The 15,173-nt window shown below is 44.0% G+C and overlaps 1 protein-coding gene across 1 annotated transcript in view; it reads right to left on the bottom strand.

The window, feature by feature from the left end:
* LOC137563302 (proprotein convertase subtilisin/kexin type 5-like) overlaps nt 1-15,173 on the bottom strand; it is a 200,730-nt gene that overhangs the window by 143,784 nt on the left and 41,773 nt on the right. Inside the window, exon 6 of the mRNA XM_068275591.1 lies at nt 9,726-9,920. Coding sequence (XP_068131692.1) covers nt 9,726-9,920 — 195 coding nt within the window. The remainder of the gene's footprint in view (nt 1-9,725; nt 9,921-15,173) is intronic.

The raw sequence follows: 15,173 nt of genomic DNA, 5'->3' as shown, positions 1-15,173 counted from the left end.
CAAAAAATGGGGTACGGTATGCGGCGCGCATAGTGCCCCGCGCCGAAAAATGGGTGTGGTCACGAACCAGAATGTAGGTGTGGTCGTGGGTGGAGACAAGTTTACATGAACTTAGCAATGGTGGGACATTAGATTAGGACAGTGGTGGCGAACCTTTTGGAGGTCGAGTGCCCAAACTGCAAAGTCACTTTACTATCACAAAGTGCCAACAGCAATTTAAACTAAATACAAACGTTTTAACTCATACATGAACATTATGGAAAATTCAAGTTGAAAATAAACTGTGAAGATTAACAATTTCATCCATCCGACTCCTGAAAAATGTATTCATTTTTTTTAGAACCTCCCAGTTTCATTTTCTGTTTTAAAAAGCTGAAAAAGTAGGCTTAATGCTATTGTCTCATATGATCATGATTCATCTTTTTCCATAGTCTCGCAGTTACCAATCATGTGACCCCCAACAAGACAAATTCAGCAATCATGAGGCCCCCCCAACAAGACAAATTCAGCAATCATGAGGCCCCCAACAAGACAAATGCAGCAATCATGAGGCCCCCAACAAGACAAATTCAGCGATCTTGAGGCCCCCAACAAATCATGAGGCCCCCAACAAGACAAATTCAGTAACCATGAGGCCCCCAACAAGACAAATTCAGCAGTCACGAGGCACATAAATAGACAGCATTTCACATAAATAGGCAGAATGCACCTTAACATGGTAGACACCTCTCACCTGGCAGCAGTTCCCCAAAATACACTCAATCTGACAGCAGTGGTTCCCCAAAAATAGGTAGCCCCATGTCTATAGGTGTCCCCAGAATAGGTGACCAGTGGTATAGATGTCCCCAGAATAGGTGGCCAGTGGTAGAGATGTTCCCAGAACAGGTAGCCAGGGGTATACAGTATGTGCCCAGTATATGTAGGCAGGGGTATATGTGCCCAGTATATGTAGGGAGGGGTATAGGTGCCCAGTATATGTAGGCAGGGTTATTTGTGCCCAGTATATGTAGTCAGGGGTATATGTGCCCAGTATATGTAGCCAGGGGTATATGTGCCCAGTATATGTAGCCAGGGGTATATGTCCCCAGTATATGTAGCCAGGGGTATATTTCCTCAGTATATGTAGACAGAGGTATAGATGACCCCAGTATATGTAGTCAAGGGTATATGTGCCCAGTATATGTATTCAAGGGTATATGTGCCAAGTATATGTAGTCAGGGGGATATGTGCCCAGTATATGTAGGCAGGTGTATATGTCCCCAGTATATGTAGCCAGGTGTATATGTCCCCAGTATATGTAGCCAGGGGTATATGTCCCCAGTATATGTAGGCAGGTGTATATGTCCCAGTATATGTAGGCAGGTGTATATGTCCCAGTATATGTAGCCAGGGGTATATGTCCCCAGTATATGTAGCCAGGGGTATATGTCCCAGTATATGTAGCCAGGGGTATATGTCCCCAGTATATGTAGCCAGGGGGTATATGTCCCCAGTATATGTAGCCAGGGGGTATATGTCCCCAGTATATGTAGCCAGGGGGTATATGTCCCCAGTATATGTAGCCAGGGGGTATATGTCCCCAGTATATGTAGCCAGGGGGTATATGTCCAAAGTATATGTAGCCAGGGGTATATGCCCCAGTATATGTAGGCAGGGGTATATGTCCCAGTATATGTAGGCAGGGGTATATGTCCCAGTATATGTAGGCAGGGGTATATGTCCCAGTATATGTAGCCAGGGGTATATGTCCCCAGTATATGTAGGCAGGGGTATATGTCCCAGTATATGTATCCAGGGGTATATGTCCCCAGTATATGTAGCCAGGGGGTATATGTCCCCAGTATATGTAGCCAGGGGGTATATGTCCCCAGTATATGTAGCCAGGGGGTATATGTCCCCAGTATATGTAGCCAGGGGGTATATGTCCCCAGTATATGTAGCCAGGGGGTATATGTCCCCAGTATATGTAGCCAGGGGGTATATGTCCCCAGTATATGTAGCCAGGGGGTATATGTCCCCAGTATATGTAGCCAGGGGGTATATGTCCCCAGTATATGTAGCCAGGGGGTATATGTCCAAAGTATATGTAGCCAGGGGTATATGCCCCAGTATATGTAGGCAGGTGTATATGTCCCAGTATATGTAGGCAGGTGTATATGTCCCAGTATATGTAGCCAGGGGTATATGTCCCAGTATATGTAGCCAGGGGTATATGTCCCCAGTATATGTAGCCAGGGGTATATGTCCCCAGTATATGTAGCCAGGGGGTATATGTCCCCAGTATATGTAGCCAGGGGGTATATGTCCCCAGTATATGTAGCCAGGGGGTATATGTCCCCAGTATATGTAGCCAGGGGGTATATGTCCCCAGTATATGTAGCCAGGGGGTATATGTCACCAGTATATGTAGCCAGGGGGTATATGTCCCAGTATATGTAGCCAGGGGGTATATGTCCAAAGTATATGTAGCCAGGGGTATATGCCCCAGTATATGTAGGCAGGTGTATATGTCCCAGTATATGTAGGCAGGTGTATATGTCCCAGTATATGTAGGCAGGTGTATATGTCCCATTATATGTAGCCAGGGGTATATGTCCCAGTATATGTAGCCAGGGGTATATGTCCCCAGTATATGTAGCCAGGGGTATATGTCCCCAGTATATGTAGCCAGGGGGTATATGTCCCCAGTATATGTAGCCAGGGGGTATATCTCCCCAGTATATGTAGCCAGGGGGTATATGTCCCCAGTATATGTAGCCAGGGGGTATATGTCCAAAGTATATGTAGCCAGGGGTATATGCCCCAGTATATGTAGGCAGGGGTATATGTCCCAGTATATGTAGGCAGGGGTATATGCCCCAGTATATGTAGGCAGGTGTATATGTCCCAGTATATGTAGGCAGGTGTATATGTCCCAGTATATGTAGCCAGGGGTATATGTCCCAGTATATGTAGCAAGGGGTATATGTCCCCAGTATATGTAGCCAGGGGTATATGTCCCCAGTATATGTAGCCAGGGGGTATATGTCCCCAGTATATGTAGCCAGGGGGTATATGTCCCCAGTATATGTAGCCAGGGGGTATATGTCCCCAGTATATGTAGCCAGGGGGTATATGTCCCCAGTATATGTAGCCAGGGGGTATATGTCCCCAGTATATGTAGCCAGGGGGTATATGTCCCAGTATATGTAGCCAGGGGGTATATGTCCCCAGTATATGTAGCCAGGGGGTATATGTCCCCAGTATATGTAGCCAGGGGGTATATGTCCCCAGTATATGTAGCCAGGGGGTATATGTCCAAAGTATATGTAGCCAGGGGTATATGCCCCAGTATATGTAGGCAGGGGTATATGTCCCAGTATATGTAGGCAGGGGTATATGTCCCAGTATATGTAGCCAGGGGTATATGTCCCAGTATATGTAGCCAGGGGCATATGTCCCCAGTATATGTAGCCAGGGGGTATATGTCCCCAGTATATGTAGCCAGGGGGTATATGTCCAAAGTATATGTAGCCAGGGGTATATGCCCCAGTATATGTAGGCAGGTGTATATGTCCCAGTATATGTAGGCAGGTGTATATGTCCCAGTATATGTAGCCAGGGGTATATGTCCCAGTATATGTAGCCAGGGGTATATGTCCCCAGTATATGTAGCCAGGGGTATATGTCCCAGTATATGTAGCCAGGGGTATATGTCCCCAGTATATGTAGCCAGGGGGTATATGTCCCCAGTATATGTAGCCAGGGGGTATATGTCCCCAGTATATGTAGCCAGGGGGTATATGTCCCCAGTATATGTAGCCAGGGGGTATATGTCCAAAGTATATGTAGCCAGGGTTATATGCCCCAGTATATGTAGGCAGGGGTATATGTCCCAGTATATGTAGGCAGGGGTATATGTCCCAAGTATATGTAGGCAGGGGTATATGTCCCAGTATATGTAGGCAGGTGTATATGTCCCCAGTATATGTAGGCAGGGGTATATGTCCCCAGTATATGTAGCCAGGGGTACATGTCCCCAGTATATGTAGCCAGGGGTATATGTCCCCAGTATATATAGCCAGGGGTATATGTCCCAGTATATGTAGGCAGGGGTATATGTCCCAGTATCAGGGCTGTATTTAGGGTTAAAATTTCCTAGTAAGAGTGCAGCCCAAAGTCGGTGGGGCCATGTTTTCTCCCCAGGTATGAGTAAAGTGAGGAGGGGCTCAGCGCATCTCTGATCGGAGGCCATTCGGAGGCGGCCTGGTGATGCACTGATCCCACTTTTTGCGCAATTATGAGTAAAGTGACCCTAAAAAAGCAAGTAGGAAATGCCCCCCCCCCCCCCCCCCCCCCAAAAAAAAAACCCTACACATTAGCCAGTGTTCTTTCGCACAAAATAGTGGTAGGTATTAGATTGTGAGCTCCTCTGAAAAAAGTCAGTATGACTATGTTCTCTGCAAAGTGCTGCAGAAGATGCCAGTGCTATATAAATACATAAGAATATGGTAGGACATTAGACTATGGTAGGATTAGATTGTAAGCTCCTCAGAGGATAGTCAGTGACATGACTATGTACTCTGTGATGTACTGCTGAAGATGGCAGTACAATATAGTACAGTAGTATGGCAGCATGGTGGCATAGTGGTTAGCGCTCTCGCCTTGCAGCACTGGGTCCCTGGTTCAAATCCCAGCCAGGTGAACATCTGCAAGGAGTTTGTATGTTCTCCCTGTGTCTGTGTGGGTTTCCTTAAGACACTCTGGTTTCCTCCCACATCCCAAAAGCATACAATACAGATACTGTAAGTTAATTGGCTTCCCCTAAAAATTGGCCCTAGACTACGATACATACATACACATATGACTATTGTAGGGATTAGATTGTGAGCCCCACTGTAGGACAGTTAGTGACAAGACAATACATACTCTGTACAGCGCTGCGTAATATGTTGGCGCTATATAAATAACTAGTATAAGTACAGTCAGTGGCGGCTCCAGGGTTTTTTTTTGGGGGGGGGGGTGCTATGCAGGAGCTGGACCAATTTTTGTGGCTATAACCTGCAGCGCGCGAAAAAATGGGCATGGCCATGACCAGATGAGTAATTTAAAGTGAACCCGAGGTGAGAGTGATATGGAGGCTGCCATATTTATTTCCTTTTAAAGGGACACTTAAGCCAAATAAAAAAAATAGTTTTACTTACCTGGGGCTTCTACCAGCCCCCTGAAGCTGTCCGGTGTCTACATAGACTCGCTCCGATGCTCCTGGCCCTGCCGGCACCCACTTCCGGTTTTGGCGTCAGGAGCCGACAGGCCGGGAACGCGAGTGATTCTTCGCGTTCCTGGCCGTAATAGCACCCTCTATGCTGTTATAGCATATAGCATATATCATATAACAGCATAGAAGGCGCTATTACGTCCAGAAATGCGAAGAATCACTCGCGTTCCCGGCCTGACGGCTCCTGTCGCCAAAACCTTAAGTGGCTGCCGGCAGGGCCAGGAGCATCAGAGCGAGTCTACATGGGCACCGGACAGCTTCATGGGGCTGGTAGAAGCTCCACGTGAGTAAAACTCATTTTTTTAATTTGGCTTAAGTGACCCTTTAAACAATACTAGTTGCCTGGCAGCCCTGCTGATCTTCTTGGCTGCAGTAGTGAACTGAATTACGCCAGAAACAAGCACGCAGCTAATCTTGTCAGTTCTGACAATATTGTCAGAAACCCCCGACCTGCTGCATGCTTGTTCAGGGTCTGTGGTTGAAAGAATTAGAGGCAGAGGACCAGCACGGCAGCCAGGCAACTGGTATTGCTTAAAATATTACTCTCACCTCGGGTTCCCTTTAAAAGTGCAAAGCAAAGACAGTGGGCCCAAGTTTTGGTCACCCTTTCCCCAGAAAATTCCCGTAATTGTGCAGGTTTTCTCAAGATAATACACGTAATGTGAGCAGATTTGATCAGAAATCCGAGCAATAATGTCAGCAGATTTAATCAGAAATACGAGCAATAATGTCAGCAGATTTGATCAGAAATACGAGCAATAATGTCAGCATATTTGATCAGAAATACGAGCAAAAATGTCAGCAGATTTGATCAGAAATACGAGCAATAATGTCAGCACAGATTTGATCAGAAATACGAGCAATAATGTCAGCACGGATTTGATCAGAAATACGAGCAATAATGTCAGCATATTTGATCAGAAATACGAGCAATAATGTCAGCAGATTTGATCAGAAATACGAGCAATAATGTCAGCACAGATTTGATCAGAAATACGAGCAATAATGTCACCAGATTTGATCAGAAATATGAGCAATAATGTCACCAGATTTGATCAGAAATACGTGCAATAATGTCAGCAGATTTGATCAGAAATACGAGCAATAATGTCACCAGATTTGATCAGAAATATGAGCAATAATGTCAGCAGATTTGATCAGAAATACGAGCAATAATGTCACCAGATTTGATCAGAAATATGAGCATTAATAATGTCAGCAGAATTGATCAGAAATACGAGCAATAATGTCAGCAGATTTGATCAGAAATACGAGCAATAATGTCACCAGATTTGATCAGAAATATGAGCAATAATGTCAGCAGATTTGATCAGAAATACGAGCAATAATGTCACCAGATTTGATCAGAAATATGAGCATTAATAATGTCAGCAGAATTGATCAGAAATACGAGCAATAATGTCAGCAGATTTAATCAGAAATACGTGCAATAATGTCAGCAGATTTGATCAGAAATACGAGCAATAAATAATGTCAGCAGATTTTATCAGAAATACGAGCAATAATGTCAGCAGATTTGATCAGAAACACGAGCAATAATGTCAGCAGATTTGATCAGAAATATGAGCATTAATAATGTCAGCAGAATTGATCAGAAATACGAGCAATAATGTCAGCAGATTTAATCAGAAATACGTGCAATAATGTCAGCAGATTTGATCAGAAATACGAGCAATAAATAATGTCAGCAGATTTGATCAGAAATACGAGCAATAATGTCAGCAGATTTGATCAGAAACACGAGCAATAATGTCAGCAGACTTGATCAGAAACACGAGCAATAATGTCAGCAGATTTGATCAGAAACACAAGCAATAATGTCAGCAGACTTGATCAGAAATACAAGCAATAATGTCAGCAGATTTGATCAGAAACACAAGCAATAATGTCAGCACAGATTTGATCAGAAACACGAGCAATAATGTCAGCAGATTTGATCAGAAACACAAGCAATAATGTCAGCAGACTTGATCAGAAATACAAGCAATAATGTCAGCAGATTTGATCAGAAACACAAGCAATAATGTCAGCACAGATTTGATCAGAAACACGAGCAATAATGTCAGCAGATTTGATCAGAAATACGAGCAATAATATCAGCAGATTTGATCAGAAACACAAGCCATCATGTCAGCACAGATTTGATCAGAAATACAAGCAATAATGTCAGCAGATTTGACCAGAACCAGACTACAACAAATACCTTACCTATTCCAGCGCGCAAGGGAAACTCTGCATGCCACCGCCTGGTCTAGTAATGATGTCACTAACTAGACCACAGCAGTGGCATGCAGAGATCAGGATGACGTCCCAGCTGGCCACTGCCACTGCCACTGCCACTCTACTGGAGGGCGGGGGAAGGGGAGCGATTTCCCCTCCATGTGTGTGCGTGCTCTCCACCGCTTTTGTCTCGCCGGTCCACAATGTATTTTCCCAAAAGTCTTGGCAATCATTGAGATGTTTTTTAGCAATATTGAGACGAGCCTTAATGTTCTTTTTTTTGTTAAAAGTGGTTTGCGCTTTGGATATCTGCCATGCAGGCCATTTTTGCCCAGTCTCTTTCTTATGGTGGAGTCGTGAACACTGACCTTAATTGAGGCAAGTGAGGCCTGCAGTTCTTTAGATGTTGTCCTGGGGTCTTTTGTGGCCTCTCGCATGAGTTTTCTCTGCGCTCTTGGGGTAGTTTTGGTCGGCCGGCCACTCCTGGGAAGGTTCATCACTGTTCCATGTTTTTGCCATTTGTGGATAATGGATCTCACTGTGGTTCGCTGGAGTCCCAAAGCTTTAGAAATGGTTTTATAGCCTTTACCAGACTGATAGATCTCAATTACTTTTGTTCTCATTTGTTCCTGAATTTCTTTGGATCTTGGCATGATGTCTAGCTTTTGAGGTGCTTTTGGTCTACTTCTCTGTGTCAGATAGTTCCTATTTAAGTGAATTCTTGATTGAAACAGGTGTGGCAGTAATCAGGCCTGGGGGTGACTACAGAAATTGAACTCAGGTGTGATAAACCACAGTTAAGTTATTTAACAAGTGGGCAATCACTTTTTCACACAGGGCCATGTAGATATGGAGTTTTTTATCTCACTAAATAATAAAAACCATCATTTAAAACTGCATTTTGTGTTCAATTATGTTATCTTTGACTAATAGTTAACGGTTTTTGATGAGCAGAAACGTTTAAGTGTGACAAACATGCAAAAGAATAAGAAATCAGGAAGGGGGAAAATAGTTCTTCACATCACTGTATATATAGATCATACCATGAAAGTTAAATTGTGATTCATAAAGTAATTTTTGGTAGAATTGTTGAAAAATCTTAAAAAGCATTCCTGGGATATGCTTCAGGGCCGGTTTACACTGCACGGATCAAAAGCTGACCTGTGTAAAACTGATCTATCAAATGTATACGTTTTTAAAGTGAATGGGAACCCACAATTGAATAAAAAAAAGTCAGATACTCAACTAAGGAGAGGGAGGCTCTGGGTCCCATAGAGCATGCCCTCTCCTCTCCCAGTCCCCGTTGTTGTGCTAGCTCCCCCGTAGCGGTATTCGAAAATTTCGGTCAAATACTGCTGTTTCCCCGCCGAAGGGAGTCTTCGGAAATGCTTCAGGAGCCCGAGTCCTCCCGAAGACGGGCCGCTCTACACTGCGCACGCGCGAGCGCACTCTATGACGCACTCGCATGTGTGCAGTATGGAGACGCCTGTCTTCGGGAGGACTCGGCTCCCACACACTTCCAAGTCCCTGCAGCGGGTGATTTGAATTGGGGAGCCAGCGCAGCACCGAGGGCACCGGGAGAGGAGAGGGAGGGCTCATTAGGACCCAAGCCTTCCCTCTCCTTAGGTGAGTATATGACTTTTTTTATTTAATTTACGGATTCCCATTAGCTTTAGTGGCTATCAGTTGTTTTTTTTTAATCTGTGACCCTCTATTCCATTCCGTCAGTGTGACACATCTGTCAATCTGGATAAATCGCAGCTGCCCCAAACTTGCGCTCTGTTCGGCGGAGCAAACGGATCGATTTGAATGGAGCAATGCGATCGGATTCTATTGATAAACATAGGATCTGTTCACATCCATTAGGATCTGGTCCTTTTAGTTACACTAAACAGACCGTTTTTGCCAGTGTGAACTAGCTCTTATGCTTGGAAAATTTGATGAGATCCCAAATTTCCAGAATCAGTGGTCCTTACTTGGATAGTATGGGATTAACCACAGTACACAAAGCTATTTTATCTAAGTACTCAATGCAATGGCAATCTTGTAATCTTCTAATGTATAATTATCTGAAGCAAGAGGAAGAACTAATGTAATGTAAAGCAATAACGATTTAAATATATTAATAAAATGCTATCCTTAAAATATTTGTGAATACATAAATAATTCTGTGATTGACAAATAAATTATGATTAACTATAGTAATAACTTTAGGGCAACACATACCATTAAAATATTGTCCATCAATGCAGGTCACAAGGTGGCACATGCCAAATGATGGCTGTTTCCCATCTGGGCATAAGTCACAATCCCGTGGTGACGATCCGTGGCAGGTCTGGCAGGATTTATGACAGCTTTCACACTGCCAGCTCTTTGAATTCTGAAACATGCCATCTGGGCACTTATGTACACAATTAGCATCTGCAAAATGCATTGTTCATTATTCCTTATTACATACAGTAAGGTGACAACATGAACATAAACATTGTGGTGACACATATTCTGAGAGCTAAATAAAGACACAAAATGTTTCCCGCTGTATATGTACGCTGTTTCCCACTGTATAGGTCCAGTCTCAGTCCTATGAGCTATGGGAACCATAGAGATAAATCATTGCTGCAAGCTATTTATTTCACTGGAAATGCTTTTCTGCAGGGAGTGATAGTTGTTAGGTGAGTCATCTTCTTCAACTCACTACTAACAAAAAGATTTCTATCTGTCTGCTCTGTTAGGCCCCGTTCACATCACAAACGCGGATGGCCACGCACGCGGAACGCAACGCATGCGAACGCACGCCATCCGCATTTGTGTGCGTTGCGTGGCTGATCCCATCACTGTAAAGTGAATGGGACAGCCACGCGTTTTTACAAAAAATGCGTGCAGCATGCGTTCCCGGACCGCACAGGTCCGGAACGCATGTGGTGTGAACATCAGACATTGCACTTTATGCAATGTCTGATGTCGTGCGTGTCGGCTACCTGCACGCATTTCCAAAACGCGGCTGGAAATGTGTGCAGTGTGAACGGGGCCTTACTCCTTATAGATAAGCATTCAAGAAACAGGTGGTAATAAACATTTATAGCAGCAATTTATATATGAAGGTCTGTCACTCAAGTGGCATTGGTCTTATCTGCTATTTCTAATAACATAAAAAGCAAATGCAACTGCATTATTGTTGTTTGCTTGTCCCACCTCATTTCCTTTTCCCCAAACGTTTTGGGGGTTTGGATAATGGACAGAAAGATAAAGATGAATAATCTCTGCAGGGTTTTTGTGTTGTCTTGTTCCATATAGGAAAGAATTTTACTATTATTCACATAAGGAACAGAATGGAAATCTAAATAGACAATGATAAAAATGACACTAAATATGAGAGGGACCATCCAGCTTGTTATCAAAGCACAGTTTAAAAGCTGTCATCTGTAATGTTATGGTATTAATAAGGGCACATGGCATAGGTAGCTTGAACATTGAACAGCTTCAAGGCGCACATTTAGCATAGCCGTTGGTGGAACACAATTTTGCCTATAGTTAGAATATGAACAGGCAGAGCCAAGATTGAAACCCTGGTCTCCTGTGTCAGAGATCAAATTAATTAGAGCAAAAAGAAAGGTCCTCAGGCCACCATAATTATACCAATATACAAAAAGATTTATTGCAAAATATTTTATACAAAGCACAATCCCCTAGATGTAACCCATAATTAAGTAATAATTACTCCCCAAAGGAATATTAAGGTATTTTTGGATACTGTAGAACAAGAACTGGGTAAGTTGAGACTTTCTCCTCTCCATGGGGACAAAAATATATCACCTCAGGAAATTATTGCCTTAAAAGAATTACAACAGGCCCCGAAATTGATTATAAAACCTAGTGATAAGGGGGGCAATGTTGTCCTCATGGATGAGGAGAAATATATTCAAGAAGTTAAACGACAATTGAGTGATGTTCATACTTACCGCAAACTCAGGGACAATCCTTTTTCATCCATAAAAGACAAAGTCAATGACTTATTAGATGATGGGCTGGCTGAGGGTATCCTGACAAAACAGGAATGGGAGTATCTGACCGTGACTACATATAACATTCCTACTATTTATGTCCTTCCTAAGGTGCACAAGTCACTTGAAAATCCACCGGGACGACCCATCGTTTCAGCGGTGGGCAGCCCGACTCAAAGATTGGGACAATTCATCGACAAAAAGATTAATACCTTAGTACAGTCTTTGCCCTCCTATGTGCAGGACACACGGGATGTTCTGGGGGTTCTGGACGGTTTTGGGCTGCCCCCGGGGTCCCTCCTTGTGGGGATCGATGTTGAGTCTTTGTACACTTCGATCCCACATGAGGAGGGGCTCCGGGCAATGTCCCTCTTCCTCCGTGAGCGGCATCCCTCTGCTGCAGCCCATAATGCCTTTATTGTTGAATCTATGGAGTTGATTCTGACCCGGAATTGCTTTATTTTTGAGGGACAATACTACCATCAGTTGAGGGGTACATCGATGGGGGCGTCGTGTGCACCAGCCTATGCATGTCTCCATTTGGGACTCTGGGAGCGGGAGGAGGTATTTCCAAGTCCCGAATATGGTGCACACGTCGCCCTCTGGATTAGATACCTGGATGATATATTGGTGGCATGGACGGGAACGGCGGGGCAACTTGGTGATTTTGTGGCCAAGTTAAACCAGAACAACAAGAATATTAAATTGACATATACCTTTGGTATGGAAATTTCCTTCCTTGATCTTATGTTGAAAGTGGAAGGGGATGTGGTAGTAACCACATCTTTTCGTAAACCAACGGCAGGCAATACACTTTTGCATGCCGCAAGCCATCATCCGGTGTCTTTAAAAAGAGGTATCCCCTACGGTCAGTTTCTCCGTTTACGTAGAAACTGTGGTAGAGACGAAGATTTCAGGAGGGAGTCTCGTCTGATGTACCAGCGGTTCCGGGACAGAGGTTACTCACACTCAGTATTGCGCAAGGCGCTTAAGAAGGCATGGGGTAAGGACCGACAGGAATTGTTGGCCCCCAGGGGGATGCCGCGAAGTGCGGAGGGGGAGGGACATATGCGGCTCATAACCGGTTTCGGATCCCATTGGGATGACCTAAGGGGGTTACTTACCAAATTTTGGCCAATCCTAACTGCTGACCAGGAGATTGCCAAGGTCGTAGGGCCGCGTCCTCTTATCACTGCCAGAAGGGCACCCAATTTGAGGGACTCCTTGGTACATAGTGAGATTCAGAGGAACCCCTCGACTTGGTTAGATCGCAGGAGACCGGTTGGAATGTACAAGTGCTCCAAATGCAAATTATGTCCCTATATTGAACGTACTAATGTTTTTTATAGCAGCAATGGAAGGAAAGAATTTACTATCAGGTCCTTTATTAACTGTGATACGACCAGAGTAATATACTCAATTCAATGTCCATGTAAACTTACATATGTGGGGAAAACAAAAAGAAGCTTGAAAGAACGGGTCTTGGAACATTTTGGAAAAATAACAGGAGGTAAAGCTACAGGTACAATATATGAACATTATAGGGAGTGTCATAATAGTTCTTTAAGTGGGACTTTGGTAAAAGGTTTGTATAGTTTAAAAATCTCTGGCAGGAGGGGTGACTTCGATGAGGTCCTTTATTGCAAGGAGGCAATGTGGATTTTTAAATTAGGTACAGTCACCCCTCTTGGCCTTAATGCTGAATTGGACCTTTCCCCCTTTTTGAGACATAATAGATATAGATAATCCCTAAGTTCAATATGTACCTTTATGAGCTGTATTTTGCTTGCAGCTATGTGGGTAATGCATGTAGTATGAATGGTACCGCAGTGCATGACTAGTGTCTTGCCATCTATTTTCCGTTATGACTTATACATTTATATAACTATCTGGATGTTGTTAGATTCTACATGCTTGGATAAAAAGCGGCCATCCACAAGTTTGGGATAATGTTACATTGTTCCCCCGTTTCCATCCCACAATATGACCTGGACATTTTGATTTATTGAGAAATATACACATACAGTAGCAATTGTATCCATCCGAGAGAACTCACAAATCTATTTGAAAGCTATGCGCAGAATAAAAGACATTTCTTTTTCCTTTTATTTATATTTATGACCCAATCCAGCCTCCGTATAAATCCGTAGGTGGAAGCGTGCTGGTTGCCGTGGTTACGGTGTAGGAGGGACTATGGAAAGTGCTTTTAAGGGATCGTAATGGCCGCATAGGCCACACCCTGATGAAACGCCCAATGTGGGCGTGAAACGCGTCGGTGGGCGGAGCATTGGCCTGCTGAGTGTTTGCGTGCATGACGCGTGACGTCACCTTGGCGGCCACAACCAACCCCGCTTACAGGACCAGCGCATTGAGTGCGTCCAGCGTGTTGGAAATAACACAAGGCGAAATCATCTATACCGGCAGCCTGAGGGGATACCGGCATCACCATGCGCATGGTCTTTGGATCGCTCAAACGTCTGTAAGGAGTGAGCGGCACTGCATGACACGCTGAGGGGATTTCTCCACGGGTGAGACCCATCCATACTCATATCATATTATATCATATTATGCCTAATGGAATCATGTGACAAGATATCCGGAAGCCGTTGGCTGTTTTCACTGGAACTTGTAACCTGTATATGGACAATCCTATCCTTAGACAAAGGGAGGAAGAGAGAGGGGGGCCCCCGAAGACAATCTTTGAGATATGATGGCAGAATGAAAGGTGGATGTATGCGCGGGCGACTGTGTTGGTGTGTATAGTCTTATAGGCCTAGGCCAATGATTAACATGCTGATTTAGTTGCGGGCACTGCATCACTCATGCATAACCTTTGCTCCGCATGGTCCTTTGGTTTTAAATTTAATTTGGGGAGTGATTATTACTTAATTATGGGTTACATCTAGGGGATTGTGCTTTGTATAAAATATTTTGCAATAAATCTTTTTGTATATTGGTATAATTATGGTGGCCTGAGGACCTTTCTTTTTGCTCTAATTAATTTGATTTCAGTATTCAGGTGGGCCCCACCCTATATTGTTCAGGGATATTAACCAATTTATGAAGCACCATTGCTTTCTCATTTATTATTCTCCTGTGTCAGAGGCAGAGCCCTTAAGGGCCGGGCCGAGGCATAGGCTGGAGAGGCTCCAGCCTCGGGGCGCAGTGTAGGAGGGGGCGCACAATTCATTCAGCTGTCATTCCTAATTGTGTTTGAAGCAGAAAGAAATAAGAAAAGGGGATACATAGCAGTGACTGCAAGCCAGATAACTAGATATTAAGGTGTTGGGGAGGTTGTGGGCCCTGTGGCACCTCTTAGTGTAATAGCAATGAGTGTGTGACAGCTGGGGTGGGAGGGATGGAGGGGCGCACTTTGGTGTCTCAGCCTTGGGTGCTGGAGGACCTTGTCCCGCCTCTGCCCTTAACCATTACACCATCCAGCCACCCTTACATCCTTAACCTTTAAATGAAGACAACACATACAAATCACTACTCTATTAAGTTTTACCAGACAGCAGAGAGCAACAAAAGTCTCAAACTCACATCCTTTGTTAAAAAAAAAAAAAAAAGGCCAATTGACCATGAGACAGATATTAATATACAAATGGAGCTGGCTGCACGATGGTGTTCCCTTGTCCTTATGCCAGCACAGCCATTTCTTTTTCTCCAAATG

Source organism: Hyperolius riggenbachi, chromosome 3, assembly GCF_040937935.1.
Source record: "Hyperolius riggenbachi isolate aHypRig1 chromosome 3, aHypRig1.pri, whole genome shotgun sequence".
Classification (NCBI taxonomy): Eukaryota; Metazoa; Chordata; class Amphibia; order Anura; family Hyperoliidae; genus Hyperolius; species Hyperolius riggenbachi.
The sequence above is the reverse complement of the archived record's forward strand: the minus strand, read 5'-3'. Positions and strand labels throughout refer to the sequence as shown.